The sequence below is a fragment of the Panthera uncia genome, chromosome F2, assembly GCF_023721935.1.
Source record: "Panthera uncia isolate 11264 chromosome F2, Puncia_PCG_1.0, whole genome shotgun sequence".
NCBI classification, from domain to species: Eukaryota; Metazoa; Chordata; class Mammalia; order Carnivora; family Felidae; genus Panthera; species Panthera uncia.
Genome location: NC_064812.1, coordinates 34744643 through 34770259, shown reverse-complemented (window position 1 = coordinate 34770259; position 25617 = coordinate 34744643). Strand labels below are relative to the sequence as shown.

General features: G+C 48.5%; 1 protein-coding gene and 1 long non-coding RNA gene across 11 annotated transcripts; one reads left to right on the top strand and one right to left on the bottom strand.

Moving 5' to 3' along the window:
• Positions 1–2897: 2897 nt before the first annotated feature.
• Positions 2898–16397, bottom strand: LOC125924787 (uncharacterized). 10 transcript variants are annotated; one of them, XR_007458566.1, is made up of 9 exons: positions 15991–16397; positions 15508–15739; positions 14320–14454; positions 12982–13104; positions 11912–12081; positions 4099–4306; positions 3518–3652; positions 3256–3377; positions 2898–3175 (listed from the first exon to the last, which is right to left on the bottom strand). It is a non-coding gene; the product is annotated as an uncharacterized LOC125924787 (long non-coding RNA). The 10 variants fall into 10 exon arrangements; XR_007458571.1 differs by having other exon boundaries at positions 15623–15739; XR_007458565.1 differs by lacking the exon at positions 14320–14454 and having other exon boundaries at positions 2899–3175; positions 15623–15739.
• A 76-nt stretch (positions 16398–16473) lies between these two features.
• On the top strand, positions 16474–25387 carry ODF1 (outer dense fiber of sperm tails 1). Its single transcript, XM_049633557.1, has 2 exons — positions 16474–16884; positions 24816–25387. The coding sequence occupies exons 1-2, from the start codon at positions 16568–16570 to the stop codon at positions 25255–25257; spliced, it is 759 nt and encodes a 252-aa protein (XP_049489514.1). The 5' UTR covers positions 16474–16567; the 3' UTR covers positions 25258–25387.
• The last annotated feature ends 230 nt before the right edge of the window (positions 25388–25617 follow it).

Here is a 25617-nt window from a genome sequence, read left to right as displayed (position 1 = left end):
GAAAACTGAGGCCTGGTGAGGCCAATAGACCAGGACTTGATCAATTTGGGATTCTAGCTGTGGTCTACCAGAGACAGCGGGCTTTGCTGCTTGTGCTCGTGACTACATCATTTCCATTCCTCCTTTATTTCTGGACTGTGGGTGTGTTTAGAATCTAGTCAATGATTACAGAGACAGTGTCCTCTCTCAGTTTTAGACATGACTCATTGAGTCCCATCCTTTATCTGGATTTACCCGTGAGCATCGTATGAAAGAAGAAGTGAAACATCTTGCTCTTTTTCTCAAAGGTGCCGCAGCTCTGACTTTTACAACTAGGCGCTGAATCGAAACGCTGATTTTCAAGTGCCCAGCATGTGCGGAAAGACATTTTTAATGGAAGAACAACCTGAAACCTCATGTCACTGAAACATGTTCAGAGATGGTACCAAGAATCATTACCCCACGCCAGGCCCCAAGTCTAAACACGCATATATACTTTCTCATTTAACCATCAGGAAATGGCCAATGACGTCGGTATTCTAGCTCCACTTCCAGATGAAAAATTGGAGGCCCACGGTCTAACTGAAACTCTTTTAAGTGGGAGAGTCAGGGTTTGTTTGGTTTGAAAACCCAGGCTCTGAATCATGACTGCCCCCCAATTACACAACACACGGGCCTCCCCTCCCCCGCTCACCACACATACACACCCCCATCACCACGAACAACAAATAAACCCTCAGCCGCGGTCAAGTTTGGGGAGACGCAGAGACCTTCACCTTGAGAGTGTTCAAGTGCTCGTGCCCTGCTCTCCAGCACCCTTGAGAGGGGGCCTTACCCCCCACCCACATCGTACTGTAAGAAAGGCTCATGCACCCAGGGGCCCTCTCTCCCTGCTGGAGCAGGTGGCTATTTCGCATTGAATGTCAAAGTACACAGACTGAGGTTCCTCTTCACGCTGCGTTTCCTTTGTCTCCCACACCCACACCCACCCTCTCACTTTGTACTTATTAACGCTGCAGGCTTACCCGGCACCTTTTATTTTTAGGATCTCAAAATGTGGAAACAAGACATTTTTATTATTTTCCTGTGCTCGTGACTAGGGAAATCAGCATCACAAAGACCGTTACGATCGTGATGACTTGGACGGTTACGCAACAAATCATACAAGATAAAAGCATCGGAGGTGGGGGGGTGGGGGGGGCTGCCCGGCGCCAGCGGCGGGGACAGGGATCTGGCTCAGAACGGGGAGCAGAGCAGCCACACCGCTGCCGCTAAACCCGGGAGTCCGGGCTTGCCAACGCGCGTGCAAGCGGTTTCTTCCTTCCAGGACCCTGGCCGCCGCTGCTGCAAGGGGCGTTATTGACAGGCAGGGAGGCCGACAGCCCGGCCGCCTCCAAGTGAGGCGCCCCCGCGTTAGCCATTTTACCCGTGATTTAAAATTCATTTCCAATACTAGGAATAGCAGTTTGTCACTTTCTCTGTTGTTTTTTTCCACTGACATATTAATATGGATGCGGCTGGCGGGTTCCAAGCTCTGAATTGTGCTCATTAAGTCACAGCTGGCTGGGAATACGTGTCAGTCTATGCCTTTATTTCTCAAGCTGGTTTTGTAATGAAATTAAAATGGACTCCTCCAGACAGCCCCTTCCCAGCAAGCAAAGCAGCCTTACCCTCTGGGGAGTGGAGACCGTGTTCCGATGATGCTCTTTCCTCGGAAGGAACGCATATATAATTTCAGTAATTAAAACATTTAATTGGATGATTACCCTCACAAAAAGGAGCCACTTGAATGAACCCTGGTGGGGGACCATTGCATCCAGCTGTTACAGCCGGGGTTTTCTGGGAGGAAGAACCCACCTGCTTGGGGGTGTTCCCTCGCCACTCACCATATACCGGTTTTCTGAGTGGAAGTGTCACTGGCCAGCCGGCCCCCAACATTACTCACTTTCCTCTGCGGGAATGCGTGGTTGGGTTTCTAGAACTCGGTTTTTAGTTTTAAGAAGAGCTGTGGAAAAAGCTGATTCATTGTTTCTCCAGAGGAATTCCTTAAGGGAAGAGAATACCCTGAAGACTAGACGTTTCATGTAAAACTTTTTGCTGTAAATGAAACTAGCTAATATTAAATAAATTCACCTGGTGAGCTTGTTGAACGAGGGGTTTCCCGGATCCACCCTGGACATTGTGTAACAGGAACCTGGGCAGGAGCCTGGGAATCAGGCTTTTTCACAAGCTCCTTGGGTGATTCATTTGCATCCTGAAGTTTGGGAGTCACGGGGCGGGGCGGGGGGCTGGGGGGGGCACCCACTCATCATCAGTGCAAAACTGGGGTGCAACGATGAGTCAGGGCATGATGTGCCTGACCTTCGACTGGGCGCAGCCGAGCTCCCCTGGCAGCCTCTGGGCTTCATTTGGAAATGACAAATTAGAAAATGATGTGCAATTGAGCTTCTCAAGAGGCAGGTAATCCGTTCACCCCCTCTTGGACCTCCAAGCCAGCCTTTGTGTCCCTGGGTCATCAGGAAGGTCACCGAGACTCCCCATGTCTTCCAGGCTGAAGGATGACCGAGCAGAAGCCCTCAGACGTTGCCTGTCAACCAGGAAAACCCCAGCTGGCTCTGAACAAACACACAAGCTGCCTCGGAGGAGCCCCACATATCCGCAGACACTTATGCAGCGGTTTCCAAAAGTCTGCCCCACCCAGGTTTCTGGGCCTCGGCTGCCTCCACCAGACCCACCTGGGGAGCTTATTCAACATACAGATTCCTGGGCCCCAACCCAGAGCCACGGATAGACTGTCTTGGAGGCTGGGCCTCGAAATCCATATTCATAGCAATCCTCCCTAGGGCTCTGGAACCCCTGAGCAGACAGCCCTGCTTGTTGGCTCCGAGGGTTATTAGGAATAAACCCACAGAGAAGGCAACGTAATGAAAAGAACATGGCAGGGGAACTGTGGTTCTGCAGTCAGTGAAGTCTACCAGAAATCCTGATAAGGGGATGGCGATCGATGAGAACTGAAAAGAAAACGGGCCCTTCCAGAGAGATTGTGTAATTCACATTTGTTTTGCGCCCACTTAGCACCGGAGCTTCCAGAGAGGTGGGGAGTGGCATGGAGAAGATTCTAATTGCACAGGCTGCTGGTTCCTCTGAGAGATTTTTTTAAAGGGGTATTTCCAGTGACGTGCTGTCAGTGGGCGCTCTGGGGGAAGAAAAAGAATTAGTCTTGATTTGTACTGTTTGCTGGTTTCCCTCGGGTAAATACTGCCCCCATGGCCGTACCAACTACCGACACAATATCACTGAGCATGAAGGTGAGAGGAGAGACACAGATTAGGTCTCTCCACTGGCACAAGCCTGTTTCAGCACACCTCGGCCAGTCCCCAGATTCAAAGGAGATCTTCCTGAAAAAAAAAAAAAAAAAAAAAAAAAAAAAAAAAAAAATCCAGCAGTATCTGCAGGACCATCACTGAAATGTGCCGTACTGGAACCCCCTGGGACCAGAACAGGCGGAGGGAGTAACTGGGCCCGAGGGCACACTGACCGTGCATCGAGGGTGAGCTCTGCACCCAGCGGTGTGAACACCAGCCTGTTCCCCACCAGGAGCTGATGATTGATGCCCAAGCACATGCTTCCTGAACAAAAAGTCAGCAGCCTGCCTACGGCGGAGCCCAGTTTCCTAGGGAAGTGGGGACATACAGAAGAAACAGGAACTAAGCATTTCAGGTCCCGGAAGTGGCTAGGGTTTTCTTTTTGAACTCCGCTAGTAATCACTCAGTAAAGACTCAGAGTTCACACTAAAGGAAATGGAGATGTTGCCTGCAGCCATGGTATACGGATAGGGAGATTCTTCAACATTAGCTGCAGCCACAGGCAGGGGTGGGAGAGCTTGGTAGAACACATTCTGTACAACCTGAATTGAAGTGGAGTGCAAAATATCCAATTAATCATTCAGATTTGTGTCTAAGTAACCCCGATGCTCAGGTATGAATTTGAAGTACTTTAAAGAACCGCTCTGGGGAGAGATGTGAAACCCATGATGGATATAAAATTGGCACATATTTTCCCAGGTAGGCTAACATGTGTTGGGGAAATGGAAAGAAAGCAGAGGTTTCTGGGAACTACCTCTTTTGCACGGGTGAAGAAACAAGGAAGAAACGAAAATGCAGATCTCACGTTAGATGGGAAATATCCTTGCCACTTTCGACCCTCAAGGGGAACTGGTTCCATAAGTGTGCCAACTAGATTTCGTGCACAAGATGAGGAGTAGAGAGACAGCAGGAAACATGGATGGCTTTATTTTCAAGCTACTTCCTGTTCTGAGAATCCTAGCCTAGGGGTGGAAATAAGGCAAAGCTAGTAAAATACCATTAACAACAAAAACAAAAACAGAGCCTGGGTGGCTCAGTCTGTTAAGGCTCAGGTCATGCCTTTGGCTCAGGTCATGATCTCACGGCTTGTGAGTTTGAGCCCCGCGTCAGGCTCTGTGCTGACAGCTCGGAGCCTGCCTCAGATTCTGTGTGTCCCTCTCTCTCTGCCCCCCCCCCCCCCATTTGTGCACTGTGTCTCTCTCTCTCTCTCTCTCTCTCTCTCTCTCTCTCTCTCTCAAATATAAACATTAAAAAAAATTAAACAAAACAAAACAAAAATAAGCAAATGAGATCCTGCTATACAACGAGCTACTATAAATATTTGCTCCTGGGGGCACCTGGGTGGCGCAGTCGGTTAAGCGTCCGACTTCAGCCAGGTCACGATCTCGCGGTCCGTGAGTTCGAGCCCCGCGTCAGGCTCTGGGCTGACGGCTCGGAGCCTGGAGCCTGTTTCCGATTCTGTGTCTCCCTCTCTCTCTGCCCCTCCCCCGTTCATGCTCTGTCTCTCTCTGTCCCAAAAATAAATAAAAAATGTTGGGAAAAAAATAAATAAATAAATAAATAAATATTTGCTCCTGGGATTGGCTGACAAACATTGGGCCACTAGCTGGTGGGACTGCTGGTGACATTTAATGGCATACATCTCTTCTCGGCTTGGTAGATCATCAGTGATAGCACACCGCCACCTTAAAATGGGCCACAGTAAGGACATTTACACCACAGTGCCTGGCAAATCCTACAAATCGGGCCAATTGTTGCTGGAGAAGCAGTCCTCACAGGTCTACCGCTGCTGGCAAGTTATCCTGTTGAGAAGTCGGATCATAACCAAGTGCGTCGGTCTGGTCGGCTGCCGTAACAAAAGATCACAGACCAGGCAGCTGAAACAACACACATTTACTTTCTCACGGTTCTGGAAACTAGAAGTTTAAGTTCAAGGTATCTGCAGGGTTGGTTTCTTCTGAGGCCTCCCTCCCGGGATTGCAGATGGCCGCCTTGTCACTGAGACCTCACGTGGCCTTTCCCCTGTGCACCTCCCTCATGTCTTTTCCTCCCCCTTATAAGGACACCCGTCATATTGAATTAGGGCCCGTTTACACGGTCTCGTTTGACCTTAATGATCTCCTTATAGGTCCCAACTTCAAATAGTCATATTGGGAGAAAGGACTTCAACATATGAATTCCGGGGGTGACAAAATTCAGCCCATTACACTGTATGACAGACACTTGGGGAGGACGCATTTTATTTTCAGGGCAGTGTAGGTACAGGGATTTCAAGCCTGCTGGCATGGTCGGCCATGGGAAGGGGGTAATAATTTTGTGGATCAAAGGAACCTTCACTTTGGCCGTGGTCCTACTAGCAACGTAAATGTCAGGAAACACTCGTCTGCTCCCCAGGAGCCCTGGGAGACCTTGGTGCCAGGTCCTGCATCATTTACAACTTGGTGAAATAGAGAGAAAAGGGCAGCAGCTATCAGCCTTGTTCTTAAAGATGGAATCCCAGAGAAGCGCAGACTTTGAAATTTCCAGACCGAGTATTTACACAGGACATGCTGAGCACTATCATAAGGGTAAAGGCTTTTTACAGCAATAAGGACTAGGCATGTGACATCAGTTGGTGCCATCAGAACGAAGCCCGGGACTCACTGAGAGCTATAGTGCAGACACTGTTTCTCATCCAGGCGTGACTCAGGAAACGTGTATCCTTGGTTACTATTATTAGCCATCTTGTGAGCATAGGGGAAGAAGGCCTGAGCAGGAGGCTAACCCTCTGAGGAGGGCAGAGAGAGAAGAGGCCAGAGAGGTGAAGCCTTGATCACAACATGCCTGCAGCCCTCATGTACACACATGCAGATTATGTGTGTTAATTATCTAAGTTAACAAATCCCTTTTATTTTCTAGCCTCGTTTGCACTTTTACCGGGCTTTCTGTTACTCACAGTAAAAATAATCTTCTTAGGGGTGATAATACAAGAGTGCTGTGTGTGGGAGGTGTGGGAAGTGGTTCAAGTAAGCTGTAGGTACCAGTTCAGTGTTTCAGTCACATTATCATACATCCATTCAAATCACTCACTATCCCCATCTCGACCAACGAACGGTTCAAACGTGCATATGCACGTATAAATCCCACGAGAGCGAAGAGGGAATGGTGGGAGGAGCAAGAAAGTCCTGCAGGACGGGGCTGTGGCAAAAGAACTGGACGAAGTCTCCTTCAGTCGTCCCCTTGAAGGTGCCAGCGGTGTGGGAACCTTAGAACCCCCCACAAGGATATGCCTGGGCTCAAAGTCGGGGAGGCTGGTCTCATCCTTTGGCGGTGCTGGCTATCGGCTGAGCAGTCCACAGCCAAAGGGGAGGAGACAGGTCCGGGGGGAGGTGCGGGGTGGGGGGGTGTGGGTCTAACAGACACCCCTGCCTGCCTGGCGCTTCCTCCCCGCCTCTGCTTCTCTGCCATCAGCTGCAGCCTCTTGCGTGTTCTGTCAGTCCCTTCACCCAAACGATCCTCTCTGTCGTCTGTGGTGTGACAGGCACTGTGCCGGGCTTAGGCTCTGGACATGTGAGCACACTGTCACCACTGTGATGCATGCTTAAGGCAGGACAAGACACAGGAGGAGAGAGGAGGCGGACGCCCAGGGGAAGTGGTGTTTGAACTGAGATCTGAAGCCTGAGTAGTGTTAGCTAAGCAGAGGGGCTTGAGCATGGGTGACACAGAGCAAGCCGCTTTGCCAAGGCACCGAGGAAGAAGGAGCGAGGTGCGTGTTGATGTCTGCGGTCACTGCTCCCCTTCACTTTGGGAATGTGTCCTGTCACCCCCTCACCCAGCTCAGATGAACCCCGGAGTCCTTGTTTGGTAGGGAGGGGGCAAGAGGCAAGGAGGAACTCATAGGCTAGAGGGAGGGGGAGTAGGGGTGGCGGGGGGATTGTTCAGGGACTTCAGTCCCCCATGAGTGTAAAAACTAAATAAATAAAACCTTCAGGAGGCACCTAGGTAGCCCAATTGGTTAAGCATCCAACTTCCTCCCACTCAGGTCATGATCTCATGGGTTCGGGTTCGTGAGTTCGAGCCCCATATCTGGCTCACTGATGCTGTCGGTGCAGAGCCTGCTTGGGATCCTCTGTCCCCCTTACTCTCTGCCCCTCCCTTCCCTCAAAAATAAATAAACAGTAAAAAACAAAAAACAAAAAACCTTCAGTATATTGTTGAAAAAAAAAAAAAACCAACAAGAAAGTTAGAGACTGAGGGACTGAGTTGAGAAAGTGGAGTTTCCCGAATTAAGATCAGAGAGACGAGGCAACTCCAGGAGATGATAGAACCATCCCCTCACCCCCCACCCCTGACCATCCCCCCACCCCCCACCCTCACCATCCCCCCACCCCCAACCCTCACCATCCCCTACCCCCCTCACCATCCCCCCACCCTCACCATACCCCCACCCCCCACCCTCACCATACCCCCACCCCCCACTCGCAATCATCCCCCCACCCCCCACCCGCAACCATCCCCCACCCCCCCACCCCCATTTCTCTGCTTCTGGCGGTGAACTGTACTGCTGTGGGGGGCGGTGTAACTAGGACCCTGTGAAAAGCTGGGGCTTGGGGACAGATCTTTGAGAAACATCAGGAAAACAACACTCCAGTTTTGTTTATGTAAGAGATAAACACTTGTTTCCAAAACTAGGAGTAAATAAAATTTAAAAAGAGCAACATAAACTCAGGCATTATTAGTATTCTGACTATACCCTGGCTTTCTGGCCACCCAGATGCACCCCTGGAGGAGAAACTTAAACAGTAACAAACCACTCTTCTTTGGGGGCGCCCACCCATGGTTGGGCACCCCCAGCCTTCTGCTGGGCCTTTCCTAGTTATTTCGGGGAGCTCTGCACAACTGTTCCCAGAAGCTCACAATGGCCCTCTCCGGCCCCACTGCGAGTCTACTGCTCCAGCTCATTCTGTGGACGTTCCCGGTCCTCTAGCCTAGAAGCCACCTGCAGGTTTCTCGTCACCTTTCCCAGGGCAGTTCTGACATCCTAGCTAAGGGTGCCATCTCCTGGGACTCCCAGCACGGGTGCTGCCTCTGGCAGCTTCCTGGAACCGCACTGCTCTTGGATGCCTCTGTTAGCACTGCTGGGACCTCCTCGAGGCCTCCTGCTCTGGGCACATCTGGGGCCATTGCTGGGGAAGGGTGGAAGGCGACGGAGCTTTGCTCTGTGTCCCGGAGCCTTTGGCGCAACAAAGCCGTCTCCTGCTTCATGTCGAAGTAAGCAGACTATTTCCCTTCTTTTCTGTGTGTGATCCAAAGTCGGCTGAGGTCCCTCTGGCCCTGGCTACTTAGAGGCTGGGTCCTGCGCATGCCCACGGTGCCCTCTAAGATCCCTATAGAGGACTGGCATTCTCATGGTCATCCCGGGGCTTGGGCTTCTGGTGTCACCCACAGCTCATGGGTCCCTCGCCAGCTCCCACGTGCTATTTTCTGTTTTACATCAGCGTGGCCCTGCCACGAACCTCAGCTTATTCTTTGATTTTTGTCAAAAAAAAACCCCTCCGTTCACATAAGTGATCTGTGAGATGTGCTTGATATTACCGAACATTGAGGAGGGGGTAGAAGTTTCTATCCCACTAGCACAAATGCATCCAGAGACTGGACATTCTCTCGTCCTAAAAATAACCCACTCCCGGGGTGCCTGACTCAGTCGGTTAAGCATCCAACTCTTGATTTCAGCTCAGGCCACGATCTCACAGTTTGGGGGCTCAAGCCCCGCACCGGGCTCTGTGCTGACAGTGCAGAGCCTGTTTGGGATTCTCTCTTCCCCTCTCTCCGCCCCTCTCCTGCCCTATCTCTCTCTCAAAGATACATAAACATTAAAAAAAAAAAATAGCCCACTACTGATTGCATACGGGTACACACACTTGGCAAAACCGTTCAGCAGCGTCTGGTCGAGTTGAACACGTGCATACCTTATACCCTGAGCCAGCGATTCATTCCACAAAAACGCTGTAAGTGTTCGTCAACGTGTGTATGAGAAAGACCACACGTGGCCTTAGTCCCAACAACAGCCCCAAATGGAGAACGCCTACACGTCCACCTACACGTGCCCATCCACGGAGGAAGCACGCGTTTGCGCGACGCATTTAGGTCCCAGGTTACCACACGGCGATGAAAAGGAACAAAACACAACTGCAGGTCCCAACGGAGATGAGACCACTGGAACGTTGACTCAGAGAAGTGAGATGTGAGAGGCAGATTTTTGTATATTTCCATTTACCTGAAGTTCAAAAGCAGGCAAAATGAGTGTTTGGCAAAACCAGAGAGCAGGCGGGGAGGCTAACGCCAAGAAAGAGGCAGGACAGGGACTTCTGGCATGCTCAGAACGCCCTTTTTCTTGATGTAAGTATGCGTTCTGTGGGTATGTTTACTTGTGAAATTCACCCGGCCGGATGCTCCTGATTTGTCACTTTTCAGTATGGATGTTATTCTTCAATAAAGAGTATGTTAAGTAAAGGACCCTCCTGCCCGAGGAATTTTCTATTGGCCATGTTGGCCTGCACCTCACCTTCCTCCCTCTCCTCCCCCTTCCGGCTCATGTCTTGGACCCCGCAGGTCCTGTTTGCTGGTTTCTAAGGCACAAGGAGTGAACGGACTCTCTGCCCTGGCTCCCGATCCCTCAGGGTTCACTCCTCTGACGCCTCTCCCCCTCCCCTTCTTGAACAGAGAGAGTTTCTTCCCTAAGGGAGATCCTTGTGCCCGCTTCCAAGAATGCGATCTCCCACTGGAAGTGTTAGGGGGGCTGGTGGAGGGGCAGGCGGCCTTGAAGGCCTGTGGTGGTCATGCCTGGGGCCGCAGGGATGGCCCCAGGCACACCCTTCTCCTCTGGGACTTGCCAGCTGGGCAGTCATGGAAAGTGCCTTCACTTTTGGGTGCTGCACATCCCTCATCTGTGAAACAGTGACAACAGCCACCCCAAAGGGTTGGCAGTGGGGACAGAATGCACAAACACATGACCAACACCTCGAATATTTCCCAGGATGCGTAGTTATCATTGCTGCTTAGAACCCTATCTTACAGAACAGCTAACAGAGAGAGCGGCTTTTTCCTTTTTTTGGGAGAGAGAGAGAGAGAGGGCTCAAATGAGCAAGGGGCAGAGAGAGAGAGGGAGAGAGAGAGAATCCCATGAGGGACTGAGAGAGAGAGAGGGAGAGAGAAGTGGGGCTCACCCGAAGCAGGGTTGCCATTGACCTTTGGAAGTTTGCTAGAAGAACAAATAAATGGGATAATAAGTTAGCAATGCATTAAAACAGGAGTCTCACCATTGGAGATTTGAAGGAGGACCTAGAAGTCATGGACTCCACAGCTAAGGAGGTTGACCCACACTGTCAGCCTCGATTTCTTAGTTCAAATTCCCTTAGTCCGTGTCCCCAAATGCTCAAGTCCTGGAAGAAAGAACCTGGCTGAGTAGCTATGGTTGGGGACCTCACTTGGTGCAGAAATTTAGACCTAGGATGGGAAGCAGGTCACGTCTTAGAAGGACTCTTACCAGGGTCTCCCCAGATGTTCCCCCTGATGGGTGGGAGTGGGCTTTAGTTCTTTTATTTTGAGAGACAGAGAGCAAGCACAAGCAGGGGGGTAGGGGGGCAGAGAAAGAGAGGGAGCGAGAGAGAATCCCAAGCAGGCTCCATGCTGTCAGCACAGAGCCGAATGCTGGGACTGAACCCACCAACCACAAGATCATGGCCTGAGCTGAAACCCAGAGTCGGACGCTTAACCAACCGAGCCACCCAGGCGCCCTGGGGTTCAGTTCTTTGAGAAGGGGACCAACAGGTAGGTAGAGGCCTCAAAAGCTCTATAATAAAGTTCTACAATGTGAGGCTGACTTAAATGTTTTAGGGAAAGTGTAGTTATTGTGACTTTGAAGCACCAAGGTACTGAAAAACTTCCAGAACTATAAGTAAAGCAGCGATTCTCAACATGTGATCCTAAGACCCTTTCAGGGGTGTGAAGTGTTCTTCCTTTTTCAACTACACATTTGTGCAAAGCAAGATTCTCTTTTCTACTTAATGCAAACGTATGGTGACAAAAGAGGACATATCACAACAGGCTGAAAGGCAGCAGGAGATATTTTAGCTGTCCTCTATAAAGCTGAACATTGGAAAGATTTGTAAAAATGCAAAATATTGGGGCGCCTGGGTGGCGCAGTCGGTTAAGCGTCCGACTTCAGCCAGGTCACGATCTCGCGGTCTGTGAGTTCGAGCCCCGCGTCGGGCTCTGGGCTGATGGCTCGGAGCCTGGAGCCTGTTTCCGATTCTGTGTCTCCCTCTCTCTCTGCCCCTCCCCCGTTCATGCTCTGTCTCTCTCTGTCCCAAAAATAAATAAAAAACGTTGAAAAAAAAATTAAAAAAAAAAATTTTAAAAAAATGCAAAATATTGCCGCCATTTTCATTTTTTTTTTTTTTGTCATGGAAAACAGAGCTCCCATAAAAACGCATTACTCGTATTAACATGTAATGGGTTTGCTATTACTATTTTTAAGTGATTACATAGTCTGTAATAATATGTACATATTGATGAATAAGACCCACCTAACCTCCTCCTTGGGCTTCCTGTCCCTCAGCTCAGAGGGACCCTGGGTCTTGGCGTCTCTCCAGCTCTGGCATCGAGGGTCGTACCTTGTCCTGTCTTTGCTGGGTTTCTGCAGGGCGTTGAGAAAGAGTCAGGAATCTGAATATATTTCAGCTCCCAGGAGCTTTCCCTGCAAAGCCAAGTCAGACGAACATTAGGTCAAAAGAGGGATTTCCTTTTCATGTTCTTCGATTAAAAGCAACCCCAGCTAGAGGCAGAAAAGCCACTGCCTTGCGGAGAACCACGGCAGAAACAGGTGGCATCTCCTTTGTGGGAATTATTTGTTCTGCATGCATCTTCCTTGGCATGAGTTGACAGAGAAAGTTCTTGCTTCTTTACAAAGTAAGCCCTCCATGCTGCGTGAGGGAAGGAATTCTTGGTAAGAGGTGTTCTTTTGGGAGAGAGGGGAAACTTGTTTCCTGAGGAAACAAGTCCTCCCGAGGACTGCATCCGGGTCCCTGAGGAGACACTCAGGAAGCCGTCACACCCATGGCAGGGTGACTGTCGGTGGGACCCAGGGCAAAGCAGTGCAACAAAGCACATTACTCCATTTGAAGGACAAAATGTGCAGCAATCAAGCTACAGGAGTATGGCTAATGACAGAAGCAGGAATCCCCCAAATCCTAATGTTCAAATTGAATTTCTCTTTCATCTTTAAGGTGAAGAGAGAAGAGAAATTGTCTTAAGGGTCACTGGTCTTTGAAGACACAGAGACTGGAAGCCGACCGCCTGGGTGGAACCCTAGCTTTGCCACTTGGGGGTGAACTCTGTGCCTCAGTCTCATCTGTAAAATGGGGATAGTCTCTACTTCATAGCGTTATCGTGAGGATTAGCCTGACACAGACAGACTCACGTACTCATTAAATGTAAACTATCATTACTGTTCAAGTAAGCATCTGTTAGGAGTTAGGCACTTACGTGGTGGTAGATGGAGAACAAACATTCTCGACCCCCTCAAACTAAGGACACTGTCTGCGGTAGAAGCAAGCCCTTCTGTTTCTGGCAGTCGGACAAGGAAATGTGCTCTTACGTGTGAATGATTCCAGCGTGAAGTTCAAGGAAATGTTTTGGTCTCTGTCGTCATCAAGAACAATCTAGATTGGAGCTAACCATTTGTCTTGCAGAATTCAAGGGGAGGGGGAGGAGAAGGGAGCTGTGGGTACATGAGAGGGTGGGGGAAAGAGGAGTCAGAGCCTACCGCTGTCACAGACAACTCAGAGCGCTCAGGATGAGGCTCCTTAGTAGCCTTTAAAGCAGAAACACAGGACTGCACCTTGCTGAGGCCAGCCCCGCCATTTAAACTGGGCGTACTGTGGATGGACCACCACAGGCACTTTGTATTCCCACCTTCTTCTCCAGCCTGCATCCCCTGGCCCAGTTTTGACATTAAAGGCCCACATCCAGGAAATTATTCAGTCCCAGGCAAAGCAGGATGGTGATCACGAATACCATATCCACTCCTCAAATCTTAACGAGGAAGTTTACTCATGTATATACGCAGCCTATAAAAGTCCCATGGTCCAGGTTCTATCTGGACATGAGCCAGGGTAGATGGGAGCCTCCACAGACATACTGCTATGTGAGAAAGACCCCCCACCTCCATGTTAGAGCCCATGGAAGCTCCTTGTGCTTATGCTTCAGGAGACTGATTGTAGATCACTCCTGTGGGTTTCTGTAGAATCTGGTGAGTTTCTACTCCTTCTGACATGAATAGATCCCATTTCCATCTGATCTTTAAAGGAGCCGTTAACCTTTGCTAAGTCACTTGAAATGATGTCAAAAATATGCTTTATGATGAAGAGTAAAACCACTGGCAGAATAGGATCACAGGAGAACCCTAGCTAAAATAAAGCTGTGACCATCTTCATAATGTGCCATGTATATTCAGGTGTGTGTACTTAAATTCCTGAACCTGTGTATTTAAGAATCGAAAACCAGAAGCTTGCTTGTTTTAACCTTTGCTGACATTTGCTAAGGGATAGAATTCATCATGATATAAGAGTTCAGAAGTCTATCACTTGGAGCTAGAGAAATCTGTATAATTCCCGCAGTGAGCCCTCAGGAAAAAAGTGGGCTATATTCCTATTAACAGAGTTCACTCTTCGGTATTGGGTGGAATCACTCTTGAAAGACTTTAGCATTTGTCTATAGAGGAGGATGATTCATTTTTGCTTTGACATATCCCATGTGAGTCAGGGGCCAGCCTCCCATTCTAATACCTCCAGGGAAACTTATTTTCTTTACTAAGATATCTCATCTGCACAGAGAGGGGCCCCCTGGCTCATAGCTGGAGAACACTGGGGAATACTGGGGAATACTAGGCTTGGTCTAGTCATACACAAGGGACTTCAGTGTAGGAGGCTCTCACCTCTCTATGAGTCATCATGAACTCCATCACTTCCTCCATTTCTTGTTATTGTTCCTTGAGTGATTCTACCTGAGCCCTCTTCTTTTCTCAATCTATTTCTTCTGCTGAATGATCTTGGCCACTCCAGGATTCCAACTGTGTATGGAATTGTGACTCCTGAATTTCTATCTCTGGCCAAGCTTTCTTTGGAGTTTCAGACCCACTTATCTGCAGGCTATTCCACATTGCCACCTTAAAGTTGTCAGTACCTCGTATTCCACATATCCCCCCAACTTACTTTTCTTCCTCAGTCAATGGCAACGATTCTGCCAAGCTATAGGAATCATTACGGATTCCTCCCTCACTCCGTCCTCATTCTGTTCACGAAGTTCTGTTTAATTCACTCATTTGTTCACATAGTAAGTCTTGAGCCCTAGGCATTGCATTAGGTATCTAATGGTGAGCAAAAGTAGACGAGGTCCCTGCCTTCATAGAGCTCACAGTCTAGTCGGGGAAACAGAGAAATGATGTTATGAAAGGAGTATGCAGAGTTATAAGTGCTTAGTTGGGGGACCAGGAGGGCTTCTCTGAGGAAGGGACCTTTAAGAAGAGATTTAAAGAATGCCTCAGGAGTTAACTAGATCAAGGGCATGGGGTGGGGAGTTTAATTTCTAAGCAGAGAGAATAGTGTATGCACAAGTCCTGAATGAGGTGGAATGAGTGAGACTTTGAGAAAGGCCATTGTGGCCGAAGCATAATGAATTACAGGAATAATGATGGGGGTGGAGATGGGGAGGTAGGCAAAGGCCCTATTATTCAGCATCTTATAAGGATTTTGGCCCTTGCTCTAGGAGGACAGAAAAGGGTGGGTGGGATTGGGGAGGATGACAGATTTACACATGAAAATCACTCTGGCTGCCATGCGGAGAGTGTATTGGATGTGTCTGAGTGGATGGGAGGGGAAGGTGACCCCACTGGGTTCCTTCTTGCCATCCTACAGCCATGATCCCCAGTCCAGACTTCGGCAGTCCTTGCTTTCCATCAGGAGTCACCTCTGCTGTTGTCCCCTTACAATGCTGGGGACTCTATGCAGCTATCAGACTCTCCTTTCAATTTCTCTCAACAGAAAAGAAAATTAGTCATTCTTCATTGTGCTCAGTGTTCAAACTCCTTAGCCGGCCCACAAGTCCCTTCAAACCTGGTTCTTACCTCCTTCTCTGGTTGCCACATCCAACCGCTTGTCCTCAAGTACCCTACGTCTTAAAAGGGGGATTTAAGAGCTGGAGAGCAGGTTGAAGGGAATGGCCCAGAGGAGTAGAAGTACCTGAACCAAGGCTGAAGCTGAGCCCAAGGTCCGGCATATTGATCCAGCTGAGAGCACAGGAAACTGGCCCAAATGAGGGTTTCAGGCAGTTGACTTCAAGCAACTTCAGGCAGTTGGCTACAAGAGTATCAAGGGTCAACACTTGGGAATCCCTTGGTGACAAGGCATCTAGAGGCTTGGACACAGACCGAGGTGAAGTTGCTGGGAGGTGGTGACGGACAGGAGCCTGAGCACTAGGAGATGGGAGCTTAAGAGCAGGACCCCAGGCACTGGAGAACTGAGGTTCTGAGACAGCAAGGATACCAGATAGCAAAGAATGGGCAGGACTCAGAGACTTGGGGCTAAGAAGGTCAAGGACAAAGGCTGACCTGAGATGACTTGGTAAGAAGAACCGCAGGAAAGCTCTGTGAAGAAAGCAAGCTTTTTACACGTAGAAATGTAGGGGTCAGAACAAATCCTAGAGTATAAGGGGCAAGGCTAGATGTCAAGTCAAGGCTGGAGCTGGAAGGGCATAGAGAAAGGAGCCAGGCAGCTCCTTCCATCACCCACACCAAGACCTTTGCAGCCGTAGCCAGGCCTAAGGGCAGACACAAGCCAAGGACATTGACGGTTACCCCCATGGACCCCAAAGGGCCATGACTGCTTGAGGGGACCCATCCAACTTCAAGGTAAATGAAATCTCAACATTAGGATGGTTCTGCGAGTAGCTCTGTAACTCTAAGGAGGGCCTCTGGAGACCATGACTGTGCGCAGTTCACATGGTAACCAGAAGACTATGACATACTTTGGAGGGTGGTGAGGTCATAGAACACAAGCTTTAAAGTAAGTGAATCATGTGGGCCTCATTTATTTTTAAAAGAAACTTCTGAGAAGAGCTTAGAACAATTTTTTCCCCCCGAGTGCCATTTCCCAAAGGTACTCACAAAACAATAAGGTGTGACTGTAATGGCTGCACTGAGTTGTCTTTTGGACAGTGTTAGAAGGGACATAAAGAAGGTGGACCGAGAACTAAGGCAGTTGAGATGCATCGACGAATGCACGCGATGCCTCTGCGACTTGTACATGCACCCATACTGCTGCTGCGACCTGCACCCCTACCCGTACTGCCTGTGCTACTCGAAGCGAGCGCACTCCTGTGGCCTGTGCGACCTCTATCCGTGTTGCCTGTGTGACGTCAAGCTTTACTGCCTGCGACCATCTCTCAGAAGTTTGGAGAGGAAAGCCATTAGAGCCATAGAAGATGAAAAGAGAGAGCTTGCCAAGTAAAAGCACGTTTTAAGATTTTTCATAGCCGGTGTATTAACCTTCTGAGCTGAAATGGGGGAGGGGATGCCACAGCTGGTACTCGGACAAAGACGAAAGGGGCTCAAGATAATAACTCTGGTGATTTAGCAAAGACTTAAGAAAAGAAGAGTAAATGGGTCCAGGACAGGAACCGTAAGATTCTCAAAAGACAACGGAATGATGTCGATTGCCAAGGTTGTGTTGGTTTATGGTAGGAGTGCCGACATGATAAATAATGCGGCTTTAATGAGGGAAAGAAATAGGAGGTGTCATTAAAAAGCTATTGGAAGGAGCAAATTAAACATTTTTTCTGGTTATGAGTAAAGTGATTTGAGTAGATTTGGGCTTACAGAAATGACTACAGGAGAAGCAATAACAATTGATCAAATCCTTAATGTTCGCCAGAGGCTCTAAGAGCAGGGGAGAAAATTGAACAACAGAGGCGTTCCCTCGGTTTTGCAGGAGAACCCTTCTCCCATGCCCCAACCCCAGGCCGACTTCAAACCCATCCGGAGCTGGGCCTGTTACCTCGGCGCCCTCTCCGGCAGTAGCAAAGGTTGTGGCCGTGAACTGCAGACCTGAGAGTCGCAGCTTTCAGAACAGAGTCGAGAGGGTTTTAATTGAATTGGGTAATGGTTAAAGCCACTTTTTACAATTTTGTTTGATTGCATTTCCTTTTATGGCCTGGAGAAGGTTTTTTAACTTTCCGCTACATGCCATCCGGTCTGGTACAACTGACAAAAACAATTGTTGAAAGTACTGTCCTCTGGTTAAATAAATTATGGTACGTCTATACACTAGGATGCTAAGTAGATGTAAAGCAGGCTGATGAAGTATTTTATGTGTTGATGTATTACATGAAAAAGGCAAGAAAAACTACTTAATATGCTACTACTTTTAAAAAGATGGGCACAAATGGATGATAGATTTTTTTGATTGAAATATACTTGACATGTAACATTGTGCAAATTTATAGCGTGTTTGATACATTTCTATATTCTAATGATTGCCATTGTAGTGACAATTAGCACCTCTCCCGTGTTCCATAATTATCATTTCCTTTTAGTGGTTGGAATATTTACATTCTAGTCTCTTAGCAAGTTTGATGATTATAATGCAACATTGTTGTCTGTATTTACTATACTGTGCACTAGATCTCTGAGACTTATTTACTACTCGTTGCAAGTTTCTATCCTTAAACAACATTGTTCCTATCCCAACAATCAATTAATAGATTTTGAGACTGACGTGCTGCCTTCTGTGCTAAGGAGGCAGGTGATAGATTAATAGATTAGATAGGAAGGTGGATGGATAGATGGATGGACAGATGGAGAGATAGAGTCTGAGACAGAGACAGATACTTGATAACAGTGACCAGGATGTTCCAGAAGAAAGGACAATAGGGCAACTATTGTCCAAGTCATCAGTCACCAAGATCAGGAATGGACCTCTGACAATAGTCTGGGATGGGGCTATTGCGTTTAAACAAATCTACACTCAATTTGAAACAGTTTTTTTTTTTTTAAGATTTTATTTTAATGTTTATTTATTTTGAGAGGGAGAGAGAGAGAAAGAGAGAGCAGGGGAGGGGCAGAGAGAGAGAGAGGGAGTGAGAGAGAGAAAGAACCCAAAGCAGGCTCCACACTGCCAGCGTAGAGCCCAACTCAGGGCTCGAACACACGAACTGTGAGATCATGACCTGTGCTGAAATCAGGAGTTGGATGCTTAACCGACTGAGCCACCTCTGTGCCCCTGAAATAGTTTTTAGTTTTACTGCTCAGAGTATCAAGTTATATAAGTTTTGCACACTGGGAGTTAGGAATTCCTTCTTTAATTGGTCTACATGAAGGGTTACTTGTGAGCAGGCCTGTATCTACTGTCTTTGTGCCTCTGAATCCTTGAATACCCTTGATCCAAGTTCTTCCAGCCTTTGTCTCCTGACTGGCCCTCCTCCCCAGACTCTTCAGATAAGGGTGCCTCTCTGTTGTTCACCCCCTGGGTGCCCTCCACCAGCTCTAGGAGCCCCTACTTCTTGGCATGCAATAGACACAACCTCAAACTTACTTCTCGGCAGTGTGGTTTATATAAGAGATGATGCTTTCTATGTGTTGTGATACTTTTCCTGACAATGTCTGGATTTTGCTGACTTTTTTCCTGTGCCTGAGGCAGTATGTGAAGCTGGTGATGTCTTTACATTAATTCCCTGGTCTCTGAACTGACAACGCTGAGTCCTTTCTGGAAATGACCTCAGTCTTGCCTGCTGTGTCTCCTCCCAGCCACTTTCCTCCCATTCATACCACCTTGTGAAACCCTCCTATGCTCTATTTCTGATAGCTTGACATTTCACTATCCAGAGAGGCTTTGTGTTGTTACCTGCAAACCTAAATATTCAATTTTCCTGACCATGGATGAAAATGTTAAAGCCTGATCCAGCCCCAATCCCAGAGGACTCCTACCATTAATATTTTTTTCTTCCAGTGAAATGCCTCTTTTTCCTTATTTCTCAGCTAGCTCCCAATCCATGACTAAGTAGATCCAGAAATATCATGTTGATTCACTTTTTTTAAACAATCTTTGCTGTGAAAACTTGCCCAAGGCTTTGTGGGTTTAGAAGTCATATTCACATGATCTTCTATCCCTTTAAAGAACGTTAACAGTTTGGTTAGGTATGACATGCCCTTTCTGATGCCAGGCTGCATTGTCCCGAAGGTTCTTTGTCCAACAGGAAAGATTCCCTGGTCTATAGCTGCCATTACCCCATTGGAATTGTCTTTCTGTCTGAGAGTCAACCTGCTCTTTTAACAACTGGTTAAGAAGGCTCATTTCCCCCATAAGTTTCCTGAGCATTGCCGCATGTATGTTAGTTGATTGATGAGTGTGTGTTGTACGTGTGTGTTTTTAGACCAGGTATAGAAGGTCCAATCCATTTCCATTGTTTACCTAGCACCTTGGCAGTATCTTCCTTAGTAGAGACTCAAGTAAGTACTTCCATTTTTTTTTTCACCTTCTTTGATATTCTCTTTTCCTCCCCCAACTACCCTTTGCACCGCAAGCACGAGCAATTTCCCTGACTCTTCCTTCCTCTTCTGGATTTAGAGGGACTACGGTGACTGAATCTGGTTCCCTTTGTTAGAAGCCATGCCACTAGCCTGTCTTAAGTTTGCGCCCGATTCACTACCACACTTCGTGGGCTTCCCTTTCCTCTATACCGAAGGGGCACAGACAAATGCACACCAGCCCTTCCTCAGCCCTGCCCTTAGGGGTTGACCATCTAATGGATGGAGGCCCCTTCTCAGCTCCGGCCCCCGGTGCCTTGCAGACAAATGCTGGATTTGCAGCTGAGCTGGAGGGGCTCATTGGGCTCAGGCTCGCACCCTTTGCTGCTTAATACCCAGAAACTCAGCCTGATTTCCTCCACTCACCCAACTATCTGTGATGGGTCTCAATCTCTCTTGAAAATCCCCACATGAGGGGCACCATCTTCTGCAAACTTCAAAAACTGGCCCTCTCATTTCGTTCCTTGTTTACCCCTTCCTGTTCTAAGACCAAGGTTTTCACCGACTCGCTCTTATTTGGTGAGGCTAATGACAGCCTCTTGGTGAGTGCTTTGTGGGCCCAGTCGTACCTCAGGGAACTCTTTCTACCTCCCCATGCTCTGATCCACAGGCCAGGGCAGAGCAGTCTCTCCCTCAGAGTCCCTGCAGAGGGGGAAGAGAGCATGGCCCCTTGTTACCCCTCCCCATAATTCCTTCATACCCACAGGTCTCAGAGCCCAGTCACCCCAGGGGGTAGGGGCAGGAATGGCTGTCCATCTAGGCCAAAGGCATGTCTATTATCTGGTTTCACCTTATTGGTTAATGACACAGGACTTGAGGCTGGGTCACTTAAAGCCTCAGGTTTCAGGGAAGTCTGAGGAAGGTGGAGCCCGGTCCAGCCTGATAAAGACACTTACCCTTTATAGAGCGAAAATTATGTGCCGCCTTTCATCTTCACCGGATCCTTGCGACGTCTTGGCTGTTTTAGAGGTGATGAAACAGATTCAGGAGCAGTGTTCTTGACCACTAGGAGCTGGGAAAGCCAGGTTTGCCTGAGTCTGGGATTCCTGTGCTTAACCAGCCTGTCAGTGGTTCTCAAAGAATGGGCTTGGGACCAGCATCAGGTGGAACTGCTTAGAAATGTGAATTCTTGGCTCCTCCCTCAAGCCGCTGAGTTGGAAACTCTGGGGGTGGGGACCAGCCACCTGTGTTCTAACAAGCACTGCTGGGGCCTCTGATGCCCCTGTATTTGCTACCCTGCCCCCACGGAGTGACACTGTTCTTCAATATCATCCAAAAGTCAGAAGAGAGACAAGGCAGGAAAGGGGAAGAGACAGAAGGAAGAAGAGAAAGGGAAAGATGAGTTGGAAAGGAGGAATAGAGTTTGGTGGGTCTTTGGAAGGGGTCTAAACTTAGGAGAAAAAGCACAGTACTCCAAGGCCTACCTCCCTTTGGTCCTGGGTGGAGATAGGCCTCTTTTTGACACCTTCATTATTTTATTCAGCACCAGGCTGAAGCTCACTTATGGCTTTGTGAAAATGGCTGACCGTACAGCTCACCGTTGCTGAGGGCAGCGTGTTGCACATTAGGGAGCTTGGTGATACTGCAGCTCGAGTAGGGAAAAGATGCGTATTCCTGAGTGGCAGTCATGGACCCCATCTGTCCACTCGCTTTCCCTCAGCTTCCCTGAGAGGATTCTGCAACGAGCCAGGGGGCTGATTTCCCTATGTTTGCTGTGGCCAAGCTCCAGCCTCACAATAACAATTATAGGAGGCAATCTCCCCCCTGCCCCGCCCCTACCACCTTTGCCCAGAACACTACAGAGCCATGGAAAATCCCTTGTGGGGTGATAGGTACCTGGCCAGACAGGGGTCAGTTAAATCTGACAAGTAAAATGTGGCTCCTGCAATTTCTCCTAAAGCCACCCCACCCCACAGATCAGCCCTGACCAAGAAGCAAAAGGAAGGAGACACCTCCCTTGGTCTAGAATTTTTAGGCAATTTCCCAAAGACTCAGATTTGTGAGACCTCTGTGCAGCTGCCGCAGGGGCAAAGGGGCCAGAGTGACCCGGCCAGAGAAAGAGGGGGAATCTGAACAACAACAACAACAACAACATGCAATTGCACTCCAAGACTTCAGATTGATGACAGGAGGGGAAGGATCTGGAAGCCCACTTTGGCTTGTAGAACTGGCTCCCAGATCCATATCTGGGAGGGCAGGAGGCTTTCAGCAGAATCAGTTTAGCAGTAGTGAGGGGTCCTAGCACCCCTGCCTGGGGTCCTTGGTCCTGTTTTGTGAGGACCTTCGTGGTCCTTCGTGCCAGGGTTTCAGGTTTCTCATTCCACGTCCACACCATGGGAGGTTCCGGAGAGATCCAGGGGCACCCATTCTGCTCTCTGTTTCACTCTTGCCTTTGGCTGTTCAGACTTCCCGGCCCTGGCCCATCCAGAGAGGGCACGGGACATCTTTGTGAGCTCCTCTCTGCCCATCCAGGGAGAGTAGAGTGCGTTTTCTCCTGTTTTGTTTTTTCCACAGAGATAAAGACCTTTTTTTTTTTTTTTTAAGTCCAGTTCTCTTCCTTTCTCCTTAGTATGGCCCGTGGGTACCCTGGTACACCCAGGGCCTGAAAGACATCTGTACCCCATGCTCCCCAGGTTCCTTGGGGCCGGAGGCGGAAATGCAGCTCAGTGACCCTCACAGTCCTCTGGGTGCCTTGCGCAAGTTGTCTCTGTTGGCCTTGGTGTCTTCCAGGACAGCAGTCCATTGCGTCATTTTGTAAATTAGCCTCTAAGAGCCTTGCTTCGGAACCTTTGGTACAAGGGCTCACGCTTGTTAAGCCAACCATGTGAAAAATACAGATTCAGATCAGTACGTAGAGCATGACTTCATAAGAACACACACAAGAGTCTACATATGTATGTAGAAATACACACACACACAGAGGAAAATCGAGCACCAAAATGTGATATGCTCTGTACGATAACGGGTATTTTGCGATCTATTCCATTTTTTTTTTTTTTTTTTTTTTTTTTTTGCTTATCTGTATATTTTCTAAGTTTTCTGCAATGAACTCTTATAACTTCTTTAACAAAAAGCAGGGTACAAACAAAATTCAGCCTAAAAGGCAAGAACTAAAAAGGTATCTCAAACCAATCATCCAATTGCAAACTTCAGACTTGTCAAACTGGAAGAAGTTCTAGAAATCACGTGCTCCAAAACCCTCCTTTGGAGGCCAAGTGTTGCAAGATGTGCCAGGAGTGTCTCTTAGAACGGAGTGTCTCTTAGAACGTTTTTTTAAAACGGAGTTTTAAAAAAATTTTTTTTTTATGTTAAAGGATAAAAAGAAGACCATTTCAGAACATTAGGTTGTCTTTGGAAGGATCGCCAAGTAGAAAGAAAATGGACCCTAGGGAAAGCCAGAGCACATAAGGCTAATGCCGGGCTGCCCAACCTGTGTGCCAAGCACTACAATAAATCCTTTTCGTTCATTAACTGATTTAAACCTCCCAACAACCCTAGAAGTAGGTTACTACTCTTGTCCCAATTTGACAGATGAGGAAACTGAGGCACAGAGAAGCGAAGTAATTTGTCCACACGGCAGAACCAATGCTTGAACCTAAATGCTCTGGCTCCGGAGCCTGTGCCCTTAGGCACTTTGTGTTACTAGTTCTCGACACACCACAGGTGTTCAATTAGCCTGAGCTGCTGTTGTTATTTTGTTGTTATGAAGGATTCACACAGGACTGTTGAGCGGCAACAAGGCAGCTCTATAGGGACCCCGGGGACCCGTGTTTGCCGCTCCAGGGGCCGAGACAGTGGTATTTAACAGCTAGCCACGTGGGGGTGGGACACAGGAGATAAAAAGCCCTCATTTGTAGAGTTTTCCCATTTCCATAGTATAAATACCCCATCACATGGATTTCAAGCTGTCAACAGGAGGTCAGTGGGCAGGAGGCGGCCAGGGAGGTACACAATTAGCCCTTGCACGCTGATGGGATCCGGATCCGGTTCACGACCCCTCCAAGCTCACTGTTCCAGAGGGTGCCAGCCATCCAGCATTTGGAGCAGTCTCACAGTGGCAGGAAGAGACAGGCCCCGGTGGGCAGGGCAGAGTCAGGGCACTTTTGCCTTGTCATTTGTTGATGGAACTTTCAGGCTGGGTCTGTGTGACAGCCCAGGGTGGCTCCAATCTTGTGGGTAGCAGGGCTGGGTTCTGAGGCTGAAAGACATCTTTATAATGATTTTAAATGATATCCTATTAGTTGCATCTCCTTAAAAAAACTCTTAAGAGTCTACATATGATAGTAGTAATAATAATGATCACAGTAATAATTAAGCGAGATTTCTAACGCACTAAGCACCATTTTAAGCAACGCTCATCATTTCATCTAATCTTCCAAAAAAACCTATGGCGTAGGTACTGTTATTATTTCCATTGTACAGATGAGGAAACTAAGGCAAGTTTCCAGAATTAATAAAAGGAGGATCTGGGATTTAAACGCAAGAGAAAGATCCGGAACGCCAAGCAACCATCTGTTGTTAACAGAGGTTTACCTGTGGCAGAATGCGATTTACACAGGTGGACTCTCAGTGTTTCCTTTATACATTTGGGGAAAAGTTTGACTTTTCACAATGACTAGTGTTCCTTTTACTATTAAAAAAAAAAAGAGATCAGGCGCCTGGCTGGCTCAGGTGGTAGACTATGTGACCCTTGACCTTTGATCTGAGTTCAAGCCCCAAGAGGGGCCCAGGGCTAACTTAAAAATAACAATAATAAAAATAATAATGAAAAACAGATCAAAATATTGCTTCTCAAGCTGTGTCTGAGATCTGAGCTTCTTCCCCCCCACCCTCTCCTTTTTTCTAACTTCCAGATTGAGAAGAACAACAAATAGAATCCTGGCCTCCTCTTGCTGTAGCAGTAACATTTTAGGATCGGTAAACGTGTGTGGCTTTGAACCGGATCAAGTCAAAGTTCGGGTGAAGGACGGAAAGGTGTGCGTGTCGGCAGAGCGGGAGAACAGGTACGACTGCCTCGGGTCGAAAAAGTACAGCTACATGAACATCTGCAAAGAGTTCAGCCTGCCGCCCTGCGTGGACGAGAAAGACGTGACGTACTCCTACGGGCTCGGCAGTTGCGTCAAGATCGAGTCTCCCTGCTACCCCTGCACCTCTCCCTGCAACCCTTGCAACCCTTGCAACCCCTGCAGCCCCTGCAACCCCTGCAACCCCTGCAACCCTTGCAACCCCTGTGACCCTTGCAGCCCCTGCTATCCCTGCGGGAGTCGCTTTTCCTGTAGGAAGATGCTTTTGTAAAGCGTAGGAACGCATGACTTAGTGAAAGGCACCTACTCCAGACAGGCAGCTCTTCCAGTGTTTCTCTCCCCCCTTCCCGCGGCCCATGTTAGTTAAGTCGGTAGGAAACTGAATACATAACTGCAATCCACCCGCGCTGTGTGCAGGTCTCTTGGTTCAATCGCTGCAGGAACCCTGCCTGGTGAGTGGGTGTAGGACTGCCGGTGGGGCACGAGAGATGAGCTGGGGAGGTCTGCCCTCTCTGAGTCCTCCTCCGCACCAGCTACCGCCAAATTCCAGGAAGAGATCGTTTCTGGGTGGGCATCCCCACAGTTTTTCCAAAAGATCCAGTGAAATGGCCTAGCCCACAAACAAAACTGG